Source organism: Arvicanthis niloticus, chromosome 24 (assembly GCF_011762505.2).
Source record: "Arvicanthis niloticus isolate mArvNil1 chromosome 24, mArvNil1.pat.X, whole genome shotgun sequence".
Taxonomy (NCBI): domain Eukaryota; kingdom Metazoa; phylum Chordata; class Mammalia; order Rodentia; family Muridae; genus Arvicanthis; species Arvicanthis niloticus.
This window is the reverse complement of record NC_133432.1, coordinates 36192321-36206717: the sequence shown is the minus strand read 5'-3', so window position 1 is coordinate 36206717 and position 14397 is coordinate 36192321. Positions and strand designations below refer to the sequence as shown.

The 14397-nt window shown below is 39.4% G+C and overlaps 1 protein-coding gene across 2 annotated transcripts in view; it reads left to right on the top strand.

Moving 5' to 3' along the window:
- LOC143438119 (cytochrome P450 3A25) overlaps positions 1–14397 on the top strand; it is a 34885-nt gene that overhangs the window by 16211 nt on the left and 4277 nt on the right. For both annotated transcript variants that reach the window (XM_076923702.1, XM_076923701.1), the window contains 7 exons: positions 457–570; positions 2075–2163; positions 2398–2546; positions 4044–4171; positions 5434–5500; positions 8352–8512; positions 11473–11699. In XM_076923702.1, coding sequence (XP_076779817.1) covers positions 457–570; positions 2075–2163; positions 2398–2546; positions 4044–4171; positions 5434–5500; positions 8352–8512; positions 11473–11699 — 935 coding nt within the window. The remainder of the gene's footprint in view (positions 1–456; positions 571–2074; positions 2164–2397; positions 2547–4043; positions 4172–5433; positions 5501–8351; positions 8513–11472; positions 11700–14397) is intronic.

Sequence of the window (14397 nt, the reverse complement as noted above, 5' to 3'; positions counted from 1 at the left end):
ATGTTCATCAATATACATGATGGAAAAAAGTTCCTAGCAGAGAAACATAATTATATTTCCTTTTCCTCATGTCTATGTATGGAAAATTAAGATAAAATAATTGCATTATATCTTGAAATATTGAGTAAATATTTTATAACATCTACAGTTTTTTTTAAATTAGCATCAAAGCATTATCTCTATTCTCCAACTCCTCATACTGTTTACAGTAGTAATATTTTGCCAAGACAAGTTGCTATCATAGAAAGATGTGAAGCTATACCAGGTGTATAGATATCACCTTCATTTATAAGAATTACAGAAAATTTCAATAGAAGATTGTTGAACATCTAGTAAGATCCAGACACTTAACAGTAATATTGGTTAAGCAAATGATGCTTGTTTAATATACTTTCTGAAATTGTGAAGATTATCATAATTTTAATATGATAAACTTTCTTTCCATTTGAACTCTAGCCTTTTGGGCCAGTGGGATTTATGAAAAAGGCCATTACCATATCTGAGAATGAAGAATGGAAAAGACTTCGAACACTCCTGTCTCCAACCTTCACCAGTGGCAAACTCAAGGAGGTGATTATAGAGAGGGTGTTTACTTGAGGAACAAATACAGAAACAGGTAGAAAACAAGCTCATAGTCCCTTTCCAAGGGTTGGTCCTCTGAGGTGATGCTGAAGAGGGTGTTTACTTGAGGAACAAACCAAGACAGGTAGAAAACAAGTCCATAGTCCCTTTCCAAGAGTCAGTCCACTGAGTAAAAATTCCTATAAGATGGTCTTTTGTCTTCATACGAAGAGGACACATCATAAAAAATCAACTGTAACATCCCACTCATCACCTAATGACTGGGATGATGTGTCTTTCTGTGACATGAAATTCCTCATTTAGCTACAGAATAAAGGAGTTTTAATCCAACAACATGGCTGCTCTGGCAAGGAATCATATCCAAAGATCTTCTAGGTTTATGTGATCTGGCTTCAATGTAGACATGCTTTGAATTGCTGTTTGATCTGCCTGAAATGTAGATACAGCCTTAGTACATACCTTTTATCCCTAAAAATGAAGATAAGGTTAGTTTGCAAAAGGAATCAACCATGTTTGACAGTAACATCTAAGTGAGGGACAGGGGCAAAGTGATAAATCAAAGAACAATTTAACAGAATGAATCAGAGATAGGATACACTCAACACTTACAAAAGCACACAGAAAACAGAGTGTTGTAGTAATTCTCCAACCCCAGTAAACCCATGCAAAAAACCCACAACTCAGTTTTAATATGTATAAACTGCATGCCTTTGTTGGGCAGATATACCCCTACACTACTCTATTCCCCAGCTATGAAATCCTTTGCTACTTGCAGTTCCTAAAGCCAATATGCCTCTATCTTCCTTCCACCTCCTCTTCCTCTGTCTTCTTCTCTCTTCCTCTTCTCATCTACTTTCCTTCTTCCTCTCTCTCCCTCTGCAACACTTTCAGCCCCACCTTTTCCTTCCACTGTCCAATCACAGGCTCTAACTTTTATCTGGCCAGCTAAGGTAGGAAAGTTCACATGAAATCACCCAAGTATGTGATCCACTTCTCCTCAGAGGCCGCCCCTCCTTAGAAAGTGGAATTAGCATCAAAATACAAATAGTACCAGGACAATCCACAAAAAGAGAGGCTACTTAAGAACAGTCGGGGAAAGAGAACAGACTAGACACATTAGTAGTGTGGTAGTAGTGGTGGTGGTGGTATGTGGCAGACAGAACAAGATAGACACAGGTGAAGATAGAACTATCCAAAGAATAAGAAAGAGCCAGAAGATTAGGATGTATTGCCAACGTTAGTATAAGGACAATGAGAGCAATTTAGGCTGAAGCCAAGTGAAGCTGGATTGAATCACTAAACTTGGAAGATTAGACTGTACAGACTCTAGAAGCTTTCATGCCTATGCCTAGAGATAGATAAAACAGAGAAGGAAACACCCTGGCTTCAACCCAAGCCATGTCTTTGTACATCTTGGATACAGCTCTCATCTCATACCTTCATTTGAGGAAATAAAACTGACATTTACACTACAGGTGTGTTTTGTGCTTAGATGTTCCCCATCATGAGGCAGTATGGAGATATATTGGTGAGAAACTTGAGACAAGAAGAAAAGAAAGGGGAGCCCATCAACACAAAAGAGTAAGTAAGTGGTAGTGCAATTGATGTGACTGTAAGTACCTTAGTGTCCTCTCAACCCTAGGAATAAGACATCTGTAAACTGACACCAGATAAATGCTGGGGTGTGAGTGTGATAGGAGCCTGGACCCCACTGATGATCTTGTGGTTCTGACTCTGTGGCTCCTTGCATGGGTAGCTGAGAAATGTGAGCTGCCTCTGATGCAAATGTTGATTCCCTTGTCTCTCTCCACTCAGCATATTTGGAGCTTATAGCATGGATGTGATCACTGGCACATCATTTGGAGTGAACGTTGATTCCCTTAACAATCCACAGGACCCCTTTGTGCAGAAAGCCAAGAAGATCTTAAAATTTAAGTTTTTTGATCCATTCCTTCTCTCTATAGGTATGTATACTATTTTATCTCTCTTTATATCTCCCCTTTACATGCCAGTCAAAATAACAACATTATTAAGATATAGTTCACATGCAAAAATAATTCAACTACATAAAATATATAATTCAAGTTTTGTTCACCAAAGTTCACCAAATGGTGATACTATTTCTGGTTGACAATGGTGATACCACCATTGTCAACCAGAAAATGCATTCTTTAAGAAAACCACTTCATTCTAATTTCCTATTCCTCCTCACCATAAGAAAATGCCCAGCTCACTGTCTACTCCTGTAGATCTGCCTATTCTGGGCATAGCATCAGAATAAAATAAAAATATTTTATAGAATATATGAAATTTGTCAACAAGTTTCTTTCATTTACCATCATATATTCAACAGAACCATTTGCTGAAGCTCCCGCGTTCTGTAGACAAATTGTATTCCATACATCTAATGGTCATTCAAGTTATTTCCAGATTTGGGATGTTGTGAATACTGCTGTCATGGACACTGTCATCCAAGATTAGGACTCAACATTTGTTTTCATGTTTTCTGGGTAGGCAATTGGTGTGGAATTAGTGAATTATTATAAAAGATTGCTGTGTTTGACTTGGGAAACTGAAAAGTTGGTCTCAGAACAGCATTTAATGTTGCTGCCAGTAGTTCTCAAGGACTGTATTTTCTCTATACCCCTCTGAAACATCATTTTTCTTCTTGACTTTTAAATTATTACCACCTTAGAGCACATTTTGGAGTCCAACATTATGAAGAATCATTTTATTTTTTTAAGAATGTTATACATGAGTTCTACATTTGAATTATTTCCCCCTCTAACTCCTTGAATGTTCCCAACTCCTTCTAAAATTCATGACTCTTCTCCTTTAAGTATAGTGGTTGTATATATATATATGTGTGTGTGTGTGTGTGTGTGTGTGTGTATATACATATACATATACATGTATACATATATATACATATATATGGTGTGTATACATATATATGGATGTGCATATATGTATATATATGCATATATGTGTGTATGTACATACATACACATGTATATATCTTACTGAGTCAGTTTAATATTTCTCTTATGTACAAATTTTATGGCCAAGCACTTGAGATTAGATAGCTTAACAGGGTCTTATCCTTAGAGAAAACTGATGCTTTCTCTCAGTAGTTCCTAATTTCCTGTGGCTTTTAATCTAGCGGTGAGAGCCTATGAAAACTCCCTTTCGACATTGGCATGTCAGCCCATGTTATCATTATACAGGTCTTGTCTGGACAACAATATCTTTGAGATTTCATGGGTCCACTTTCCTGTCATGTATAGAAGATACAATCTCATGGCAGGATTTCTCATTTTCTTTTCTTGAAAACCTTTCTTACACCTCCTCCATGATTTTCCCTAAGCCTTGGTTATAGGGCTGGCATTGTAGACATGTCAGTTGGCACTGGACAGTACATCGTCACTCATTCTCTGCATTTATTTATTTTTTCTCTGTAGTTCTGTTTCCATTTCTTACTCCAGTATATGAGATCTTAAATCTTTCCATTTTTCCAAGACAATCGATGAACTTTTTCAAAAAATTTGTAAAAAAGATGAAGAAAGATCGCCTTGATTCAAACCAGAAGGTAAATGGGACACTACTGTCATAATGCTCAGGGTTTGGTTATGTATCAGGTTCTCATTGTGTGATCTATGTACTTTCCTTGTGGTCTCTTAAAAGTAAATAGAGAAAACTATGATTAGAGCAAGATGGTGTTTACATCTTAGGGAGAAAATAAGTGCTGTGTGATTCAACATGAGAAAAAAATGAGAGAAACAGTGTCACATTTGCCTAAAGGATAGATAGTTATACACCGAGATAAGTAACAATCAAATAACATTGCCACCACCCTTTACTGAAAAAAATGTCAAAAATAGAATTTGCACATAGAAATTATATCTACTCCTATTATTCTGTCTCTAGAGTTAATATCATCAAAAAATTATTTCTATTTTAAACCTCTTATTTTGACAATAATCTCCAACAGAAATATTGTCATAACTGGTGGAGATTGACCCATGTTAAACTTGAGCATACCTTGCTTTGTGTGGGGGTATTGTTTTGACAGTGAGGCCACAGGCACTCAACTAATAGGTAAATATTTTCATTAGACAAATAGTTTGCTAGCTGATAGACTAGCTTTGCTATTTGTGGCCTGGAAATTACAAAAAAAACTCTGTCTGCAGATCAGAGAGAAAGAATCTTGTAATATCTGGAGTATGGAGCACCAGGAGATGTTTGCACAAAACTTGGCAGTGAGTGCTACAGATAGAATTAATCAGAGAGGCTGTTGGTTAAGCACTGTAGGAAAAGAACAGAGAATTGGAGTTTGGGAACTTTCCTGAGCATGTGCAATGAGAGGAGTAAGCAGCTCTCTGGCCAGGAGACTGCTCATGAGCCAGAGACACTTGGATCAGAGGAACGATGACCAAAAGCTGTATTCTCTCAGGGAAAGGTCCTGCTACCCAAGCCTTGCTGGTAGAGCTTTAATTTTCTTTTAATTTTAAGTGTACAAGTGCTTTTCTCTGCCTGTATGCCTGTGTACAATGTATGTGCAGTGCCTGCAGAGACCAGAAAAGGACATTGGATCACCTGGAACTGAAGTTATAAGTATTTATGAGTCACCATGTGGGTGCTGGGAACTGAACCCAGATCCTCTGCAAGAGCATTCAGTGCTCTTAACAACTGAGCAAGTTTTCAAGCCCCATAGATCCTCGTATTCGTTGATGACTCAAGCCACACTTGTAAACTCCCGTAGACCATATTCTTAGAAGAGAGGTGAAGCCCTGTTTCAAGTCTGACTCCCAACTAAACATCCATAATTGCCATTTCTCTTTCTGCTTCCAGAACCGAGTGGATTTTCTTCAACTGATGATGAATACTCAGAACTCCAAAGGCCAAGAGTCCCAGAAAGGTAATCAATGATGCTTCTCAGTGTGTGAATCAAGGAGTCCACGAGGAAAAAGAGTGTCAGGACACGTGTGTGCCAGGGCAGGGGTAGTGGTACAGGCATGGTAGCATTTCTGTCAGATTTCTAAAAGACACCCACATCAGACACATGGATGATGTGTATGGTGTTCACAGGAACTTTCTAGAAGAACACCAGTATAAGTGTGACCAGAGCATGTAGGGCAGCCACACGGAAGCATTTCATGCCCAGAAGTCCTCAGTGCTAGGTCATCTATGACAGAAAATTCTGATTATCAAATTATCCCTTCCTGCTAATTCTGAATCTCTGCCTAGGAATCTCTGTCCAAGCCCTCTCAGAAAGCACACTGTCCAGCGGTGGGGATGGACACTGGGAGAGCATGGTGGAATTGTGTTCACCAGCTTCATCTGCAGTTTATTTTTACTTCTCTATATAAACAGCATCTGGGAAAGAGTATACACTGAATGCACCTTCTTCATTCTTTCCCTCCCTGGTTTGATATCATCCATGAATGCTTCAAGATGGAAATTGTCATTACTGTTATAGCTATGGAATGATGGCCTTCCTGCTCCATCATTTATTCTGTTCTCACCAGTCATCACTCAGCATACTCAAATGTTTAAATATTTTAAATTCTATTTTTAACTATTTAAAAATGCATTCACTTGCTTCTATCAGTATGACCTCCTGCATTTCTGGTTATGCCCCTTTGATTATTAATTATTTCGCATTAAACTGTCTTATGTGTATCCACTGAGGGCCCTTTGTGTGATGTTGTGGGTCCTTACCATTTATTTTATTTTACTTTCTTGTTATTTTTGTGTGTTGTTTAGTGTGGTGTGTGTATGCATATATGTCTAGTATGGTGCATGTTTTTGATGTGTGTGTTTGTATGCGATATGTATGGTGTGTAGTGTGTGATATGTGTGTATATTTGTATGTGGTATATATGGTGTGCAGTGTATGTGTGGTGTGTATGTGGTGTGTGTGAATATTTGTGTGGTGTGTATGTGGTGTGTGTATGTGTATGGTGTGTGGTGTGCTCACAAAGACCAAAGGAGAATGTTGGTATTCTGTCCTGTTGCTGTCTTATTCATTTGAAGCAGGGTCTCTAAATGAATCTGGATCTAGTCTGGCAGACACCAAGCTCCAGTGACCTTCCTATCTCCATTCCCATTTTGATAGAATTATAAGACTGTCTGACCATACCTATTTATGTGAGTTCTGTGATTTGAACTCAGGTCCTTCCCACTTGCACAAAAAGAGCTCTTACACTCTGAGCCATCTCTTTAGTCCCCTTTCATTTAAGGTATCTTAAACTAATAATCAGCAGAAGCAGCAGAATCAATATCATTTGTGTGGGGGGGTGGTATGGAAGGGAGTGTTTGCTGTGATATGCATGTGAAGACAACAAGATAACTTTGTAGAGTCAGGTCTCTCTGTACACCTTTACATTTGTCCATGAACCAAACTCAGCCCACCTGTCCTGCTCAAAAAAGTACTTTTATGTACTAATCTGTCTTACCAACCCTTATATAATCTTGATTCCTAAAAAATACATTAATTTATAAGGAAATTTCTCATCATAGAAGAACTGAGAAGAAAGTATAGAGATCTCCAATCTACTAGTGCCCATGGGTACATGTAGCACCCACCCCACCATCCCCACCCTGCAGAGTGGTGCATATGTTATAAGATGGACCTACTGAGATTGTTTATATAGTCTGAATTTAGGTCTCTGTATTTCATGGGTTTCAGCCAGTGCATAGTGGCTCATATCATGGTGCATCATGGTGGCAGGAGTCATGGCACCAGGAGTTTGAAGTAGCTGCTCACATTTCATCCACAGCCAGGAAATATGAGTGCTGGTACTTGCCTTGTTTCTCCTTTTTATTCAGTCCAGGAAGCTAGCTCATGGAACGGTGCCCAATTAAGATAGGTCTTCCAGGACTGGAGCAGTGACTCAGCAGTTGTGAACACTTACTGCTCTTCCAGAGCTCACAGACACTTGAAATTCCAGTTCCAGGGAATCTGACACCATCTTCTGGCCTCCATGGCAACACACACAAACACACACACACACACACACACACACACACACACACACACACGAAAGTAAATATTTGGAAACAAGATCAGTAAACTTAGTTAAGACAAACCCTAATAAACATATCCAGAAAGCAACTAAATCTAGATAATACAACAACAACATTCCAGGAAGCTTGTCTCCTTGCTGATTCCAGATCCTGTCAGGTTAACAATCACTACCGACTATGACAATACTTTGTTTTTATCCCACACTGTGATAAGAGTACAGTTTGGAGAGAATCCTGTCTCTTGAAATTGCCCTGTTGTGATGATATAAATTTAACCTGACAGAGGTGGTCATCAATAATACAGATCTTAGATTATTAATCCTGGATTAAAACAATTTGACCTTGAGACTGAAGAGATGGCTTATAGTGCTGACTTCTCTTCCAGTGGGCCTAGATTCCATTCACATGGCAGCTCATAGGCATTTGTAATTTTAATCATATGGGATCAAATGTCACAAGACCTCTCTTGGCCTCCCTGGATACCAGGAATATATGTGGTACACAGATATACATACAGATAAAACAGCCATACACATAAAATATATTTAAAGTATGAAAATAATTTGGCCTTTACCTGGTGTTTCAAACAGACACCAGAGTGGAACTCCGTTCCAGTTACTGTAAACTGCCTTTCTCTGTTCTTCTCTAGACAGCTGGGATCACCACTTGAATTTCTTCTCATCTCATCTATGATGTTCTGCTTTGACCTTCCTTATCTGAAATATATTTTTCTCTTTTAGCTCTTTCTGATCTAGAAATGGCAGCACAAAGTGTTATTTTTATTTTTGGGGGCTATGATGCCACAAGCACCTCCATTTCCTTCATAATGTATGAACTGGCCACTCGCCCTGATGTGCAAAAGAAACTTCAGGATGAGATTGACAGAGCTCTGCCCAATAAGGTGAGTGGATGGTGGATGTTACCCACAGAGGGAAGGCAGAGGTAAAGGACTAACAGAACATGTCTCACTTGCAATGATAATTTTTATAAATCGGTATACAATGGTTTTTCCACCCAGCAATAGTCTAAAAGAGAAATAATGGGAAATGCATAACAAATGAATGTGACTAATAAATACAGAATTTTAACTAGAGAGCTGGTTCTGGTGGATCGGTTGTATATAATGACAATAAAGCCAGGTAGGAGATACCCAAGAAACCTGTATGACTCTTAAGAATAAGCACCAATCACCACATGTCTAGAAAGTTATTTCTGCTGATATCTGTGGGGTGCTGTTCTGACTATCTGAGGTGTGCTAGGCTAGCCTTCATTGATCTCAGCAGGCTGTAGACTTTATTCTCAATGGCTCTGTGTTCAATAACATGACATTTATATGCGTGATGCACATGAGTTGAGCTAAGAAGGTTCTTTTTCACCCCTAGGATTGGTAGTGGCATATATGATGTGTCAAACTACTTCCTGTCTGAAACCTTGGGTGTTACCTAACATAACTTTAATAGTTTCTTTGAGTATCAGCACCCTCTGCTGACAATAGCCTGCTTTACAGTTTATGTGCCTGCCAGGTTCTCTCATCCTCTTGGGAGTCTCCAGATCAAACACTTAGAATTAGCTAATGTTTCAACCCTTGCTGTATTGGAATACACTCAGTGATATAGCTACAGGTGAAGAATCCAAGGAATGAGCCAGTGTCTCCAGCTCCTAAGCCAACTATTATTATTGTTGTTGTTTTATTTACACTATGTGTGTGTGCATAAGTGCCCATGCTACTGTACACGTGAGGAAGTCAGAGAATATCTTGCAGGAGTCGTGTCTCTCACAGTTTTGTTGCTAGAGACCAAGTTCAGGCCATCAGAATTGGCAAATATCTTTACCCCTTGACCCATCTCACACACCTTCTAAACCAAACTCTAAATCTCTACAGGATAGTCTTTTGAATGTCATGCCAGGCAACAGACATTATGATACCCATACTGAGCATCCACTTGCTCAACTGGGAGATTTGGAATTGTAAAGTTACTTGGGCCTTATGTGGCTGTTCAGGCAGAGTGGAGTGAAATGCATCTTCTCCAGAATTCATCATCAGGTCTGGAAGCAACACCTGTTATGCTCATCCCGCTACCAAGGACGCTGTTGAGCATGGATTCTGGTCTCCATTGGAAATGGCTTTAAACATTTTAAAATTTATACCCTTTTAAAAGTTAGGACACAAAGCAATGAGAGTCACTGGGCCATTCTCTTATGCATGACATTAAAGCTGACTTGTGTTCATCTTCTTCCCACTTTGCCCTCCAGGATCCTCCCTGACTTCTCTTACCAGGATTCTCCCTTCCCCAGAATTGTATGTGGATCTCTTCTCATTTCACATCTCTCTCTCTCTCTCTCTCTCTCTCTCTCTCTCTCCCTCTCTCTCTCTCCCCCTCTCTCTTCTCTCTCTCTCTCTCTCTCGCTCTCTCTCTCGCTCTCTCTCTCTGTGTGTTTCTCCCTCCCTCCCTCCCTCTTTCCCTCCCTAACTCTCTATTTCCCTGTCTTTCTTTCTGTCTTAATTTTTCCCTACTTGCCTGCCTCTCTTCCTTCATCCACAGTCTTTTTGATTCTGGTTTGCGTTGATTAACCTGACTTCTAAGTGCACCTCTTTTTAGAAACTTTTATGGCTTCATATCTCTGTAGTTAGAAAACATTTTTTTTTTTGCACAAGCACCCCTTTTGCTTAACCCATTCTTTCATCTCTACTTGGACACCAAATCCAGTTGCTTTTCTTAGCTACTGTGAATAGTGAAACAATAAAGAGAGCCACACTGGTATCAATGTGGTGTTTACCTAGCGTCTTCTAAATATACCAGTATCAATGTGGTGTTAACCTAGAATCTTCTAAATATATACTAAGAGGATCACAGTTAGCATTAACTGTCACCTTGAATAGCCTAGATTCACCAAAAGAGTCTGTGTCTTGTAGTTGTACCCAATTGTCTGGCTCTCTTGGTGGGTCAATTTACAACAATAAGTTCTCTGAGTTTTGCTGAGTGATTATGGAACTCTTTCTGTCAATGAGGGTGTAGTTATCATGCTCAGACCTGCATTGGTTTTGTGGTTGTGAGAAATGAGAGCTTCTCTTGAAGGTGGCGCTGCAGTCTCTTTCAATCAGATCTTCTGGTTTAACTTTTGGAGTACCTTTGACTAACCCTCCTCCCAAAATTGGGACACAGGGCAGCTGGAGCCAATGTCAGCTTGACTTCTTTCCCATGAGTTCACCCATCTCTTCCCTCAGGCTTTTAACCTATCCTGCTACTTCTTTTGTGTGTTTCTGAAGTTCTTCTCTTCTTTTCTCTAGAAAGAGTATTTTTTTCTTTGGATTCTTCTCTACCAAATCACACAGAGGCAGCACCTAGTCTCTCATCGTACCCAGAATCCTTCATTATACCTATCACTAAACCAATTCCATATGAAATCAAAGGAGCTATCAAAATGTGGTGTTGTTATTGTTAGCCTGGTTGGACCAGGAATAGGCAGTTTGTTCCTTACAGCAATATATTTCCTTGGTGTTGGCTGATAGTCTATAGATATGAGACTACATTGTCTGAGTGTCATAATATATTAGCTATATACACTCACACAGAAAAAGAAATCAGAGCATTACAGTACTGAGCTGGAAGGATCTGTACATGAGAGTTCCCAAATGAGAATGGGGGATTTGTGTATAGAAGTTTCCCAAATGAGAATGTGGGATTTAGGCATGAGAGTGTCCCAGTGGCTCCAATATTTATAGTTATACATCATATCCAATTATCATAGGTGTAGAATCATTTAATAAAACTAAGCTTTTCCACTAATTGAGGTTAGACCTTAAAGCTTCTGAAGATCAAATCTAAGCCTTATCTGGAAACATCTGTGTCCTTTTCCCAGGCACCTGTCACCTATGATGCCCTGATGGACATGGAGTACCTGGACATGGTGGTGAATGAAAGTCTAAGATTGTACCCAATTGCTACCAGACTAGAGAGAGTCTCAAAAAAAGATGTGGACATCAATGGAGTGTTCATTCCCAAAGGGATTGTAGTTGTAATACCAATTTATCCTCTTCATCGGAATCCTGAGTACTGGCCAGACCCTGAGGAATTCCACCCTGAAAGGTACAGAGATATTGGAAAGGGGTTTTCATCATTAACCAGGCAGGTTAAATATATAACATCTATTTTATTTGCTATTCCATGCTGTGAAGAGATATTGTCATGGTTTGAATAGGTTTGGTCTCATAGACTCATGTGTTTGAGTGCTTGGCCCAAAGGGAGTAGCACTATTAGGAAGTGTGTTCTTTAGAATTGGTGTGGCCTTGAAGAAAATGTGTCACTGTGGGCATGGGCTTTGAGGTCTAATGTTCAAGATTCAAGTAGGGTGGGAGAGACCCTCCTGCTGACTGCCTGCAGAAGTGAGTGAGTCATTTCTGGCTGCCTTCAAATCAAGATGTAGAACTCTTGACTTCTCCAGCACCAAGTCTGTCTTGTAATATTATGCTTCCCAAAATGATGATAATGAACTGACCCTCTGAAACTGTGAGCCAGCACCAATTAAATGTTTTCCCTTATAAGAGTTGCCATGGTCATGGTGCCTATTCACAGCAATAAAAACACTAACATTGACAGAGAACATGACCAAGGCAATATTATGAAAGAAAATATTTAGAGGCTTGCTTACAGTTTCAGGGGTTTAGTCTATATCATCATGGTGGGAAACATGGTGGAATGCAGACAGGTGCTGTGGCAGTAACTAGGAGCTACATCCTGACCCATAGGCAGAGAAAAAGAATCTGGGCTTAGCATAGGCTTTTGAAACTTCAAAGCCCATCTCCAGTGACATGTATCTTCCAACAAGGCTGTACCTCCTAATCCTTCTAATCCTTTCAAATAGTACTACTGTTAGGTGACTAAACAATCAAATATGGGAACCATTATTATACAAACCACCACACTTTAATTACTGTTCCCCATGGGCTTGTAGCCATATTATAATGCAAAAACAGGCATTCAGTTCAACTTCAAAACTCCCCTTAGTCAATCATAGTCCCAACATTTTTAAAAGTGCAAAATTCAGTCTCCTCTGAGATTCAAGGCAATCTCTTAACTATAATCCCCTGTAAAATAAAAATGAAAACCAGATCATATAACTTCTAACATACAATGGTACAAGATATACATACCATTCCAAAAGGGAAGAAATGGACCACAATGAGGAAATACTGAATCAAAACAAAGTCAAACCACAACAGGACAGAGTCCAAGTTCTGTACCACCCAGTCTGATGTCAAAGTGTTCTGTTCTCCAACTCCTTTCAGCTTTGTTGACTGCAACACATTTCTCTCTGTTGAGCTGGTTCTACACTTGGTCTACCTCTTTCCTTAGCAGGTAGGCTAGACTGGAATCTCTAACATCTTAGCATTTCCAGTGAAATCCAGGCTTCACCTTCTGAGCTTCACACAACGTTCTCTCTGGGCCTTTATGCAGTTACCCTTGATACATGTGTGGCCTCTGCAGCTTTACTAGGGGGAAATTTCATAATTTCTTTCCTGTAACCTTGACTATAAAGCCAGAACCATGTGGCTGAATCTAGCAGGCTCTGCTACTTGTTGAGGCTAGAACTTGGCCCCCTCATTCAATTATATCTGCACCATCTTTTTGTTGTAGATGGTTTTCTTCACTACTGAAGCTTGCCTTTAATTCCTTCTCACAAGTTGGAAACTTAGCTGGCTGGGGTCTATCTTCTTGAACAGAGGACTTTGCTCTATAGAAATCTCTGGTGCCCCCTTTCTTCTCAAACTGTACACTTTTCTTTGTTCAGTCTACTTTTTATTATAGATCTGCATAAGAGTGAACACTAATAAACACATGATAAAGTCATAACTATGCTGTCTTGATATCTCCTCTGCCAACACCATTCATCCAGAACTCTTCAAGTTAGCTTCAGACAGATTTTTTTGGACGAAGGCTAAAGCAGCCAATTCTTTTGATCACAGGAGTGACTTCTAGGCCTATTACTAAGATTCTTCCTCTCTGACACTTCTTGAACATTGCTGTCACAGTTCATACCTCCCTCAGCAGCATTCACCATGCTCCAGCTAAGATGGCCCACTAAATCCTGCTTAAATAAGCCAACCACTTTTCTAGTCCAAAGTCCCAAATGCTTTTATTCTTCCAACAAACAGCATGGACAGACTTGTCACAGTGATACCCCAGTCCCTGGTACCAACTTCTGTCTTTGTCACTGTTCTATTGCTGTGAAGGAACACCATGACAAAGTCAACTATTATGAAGGAAAGCATTCAATTGATGCCTTGTTTACAGTTTCAGAGGCTTTGTTTGTTATCATCATGGCAGGAAGCATGGTGTCATATAGGTTTTCACTGTGGCAGTAACTAAGAGCTATTCATAGGGAGACAGGGAGAGAAAGAGAGAGAGAGAGAGAGAGAGAGAGAGAGAGAGAGAGAGAGAGATTATAGGCTTGTCATGGCCTTTTAAAATGACAAAGCCCATCCCCAGTGACACACTTCTTCCAACAAGGCTATGCCTCCTAATCCTTCTAATCTTTAAAAATAGTGCCACTCCCAGGTGACTAAGCATCGAAATATTGGAGCCATAATTAGTCAAACCATTACAATGCCTCTTACAGAAAGTCACATATATGTGATTTTTATACCCCTTGGCATGCATATATATATATATATATATATATATATATATATATATATATATGCAGTTATATATGTACATATATATATATATATACAGAATTGTGTGTGTGTGTGTGTGTGTGTGTGTGTGTGAGAGAGAGAGAGAG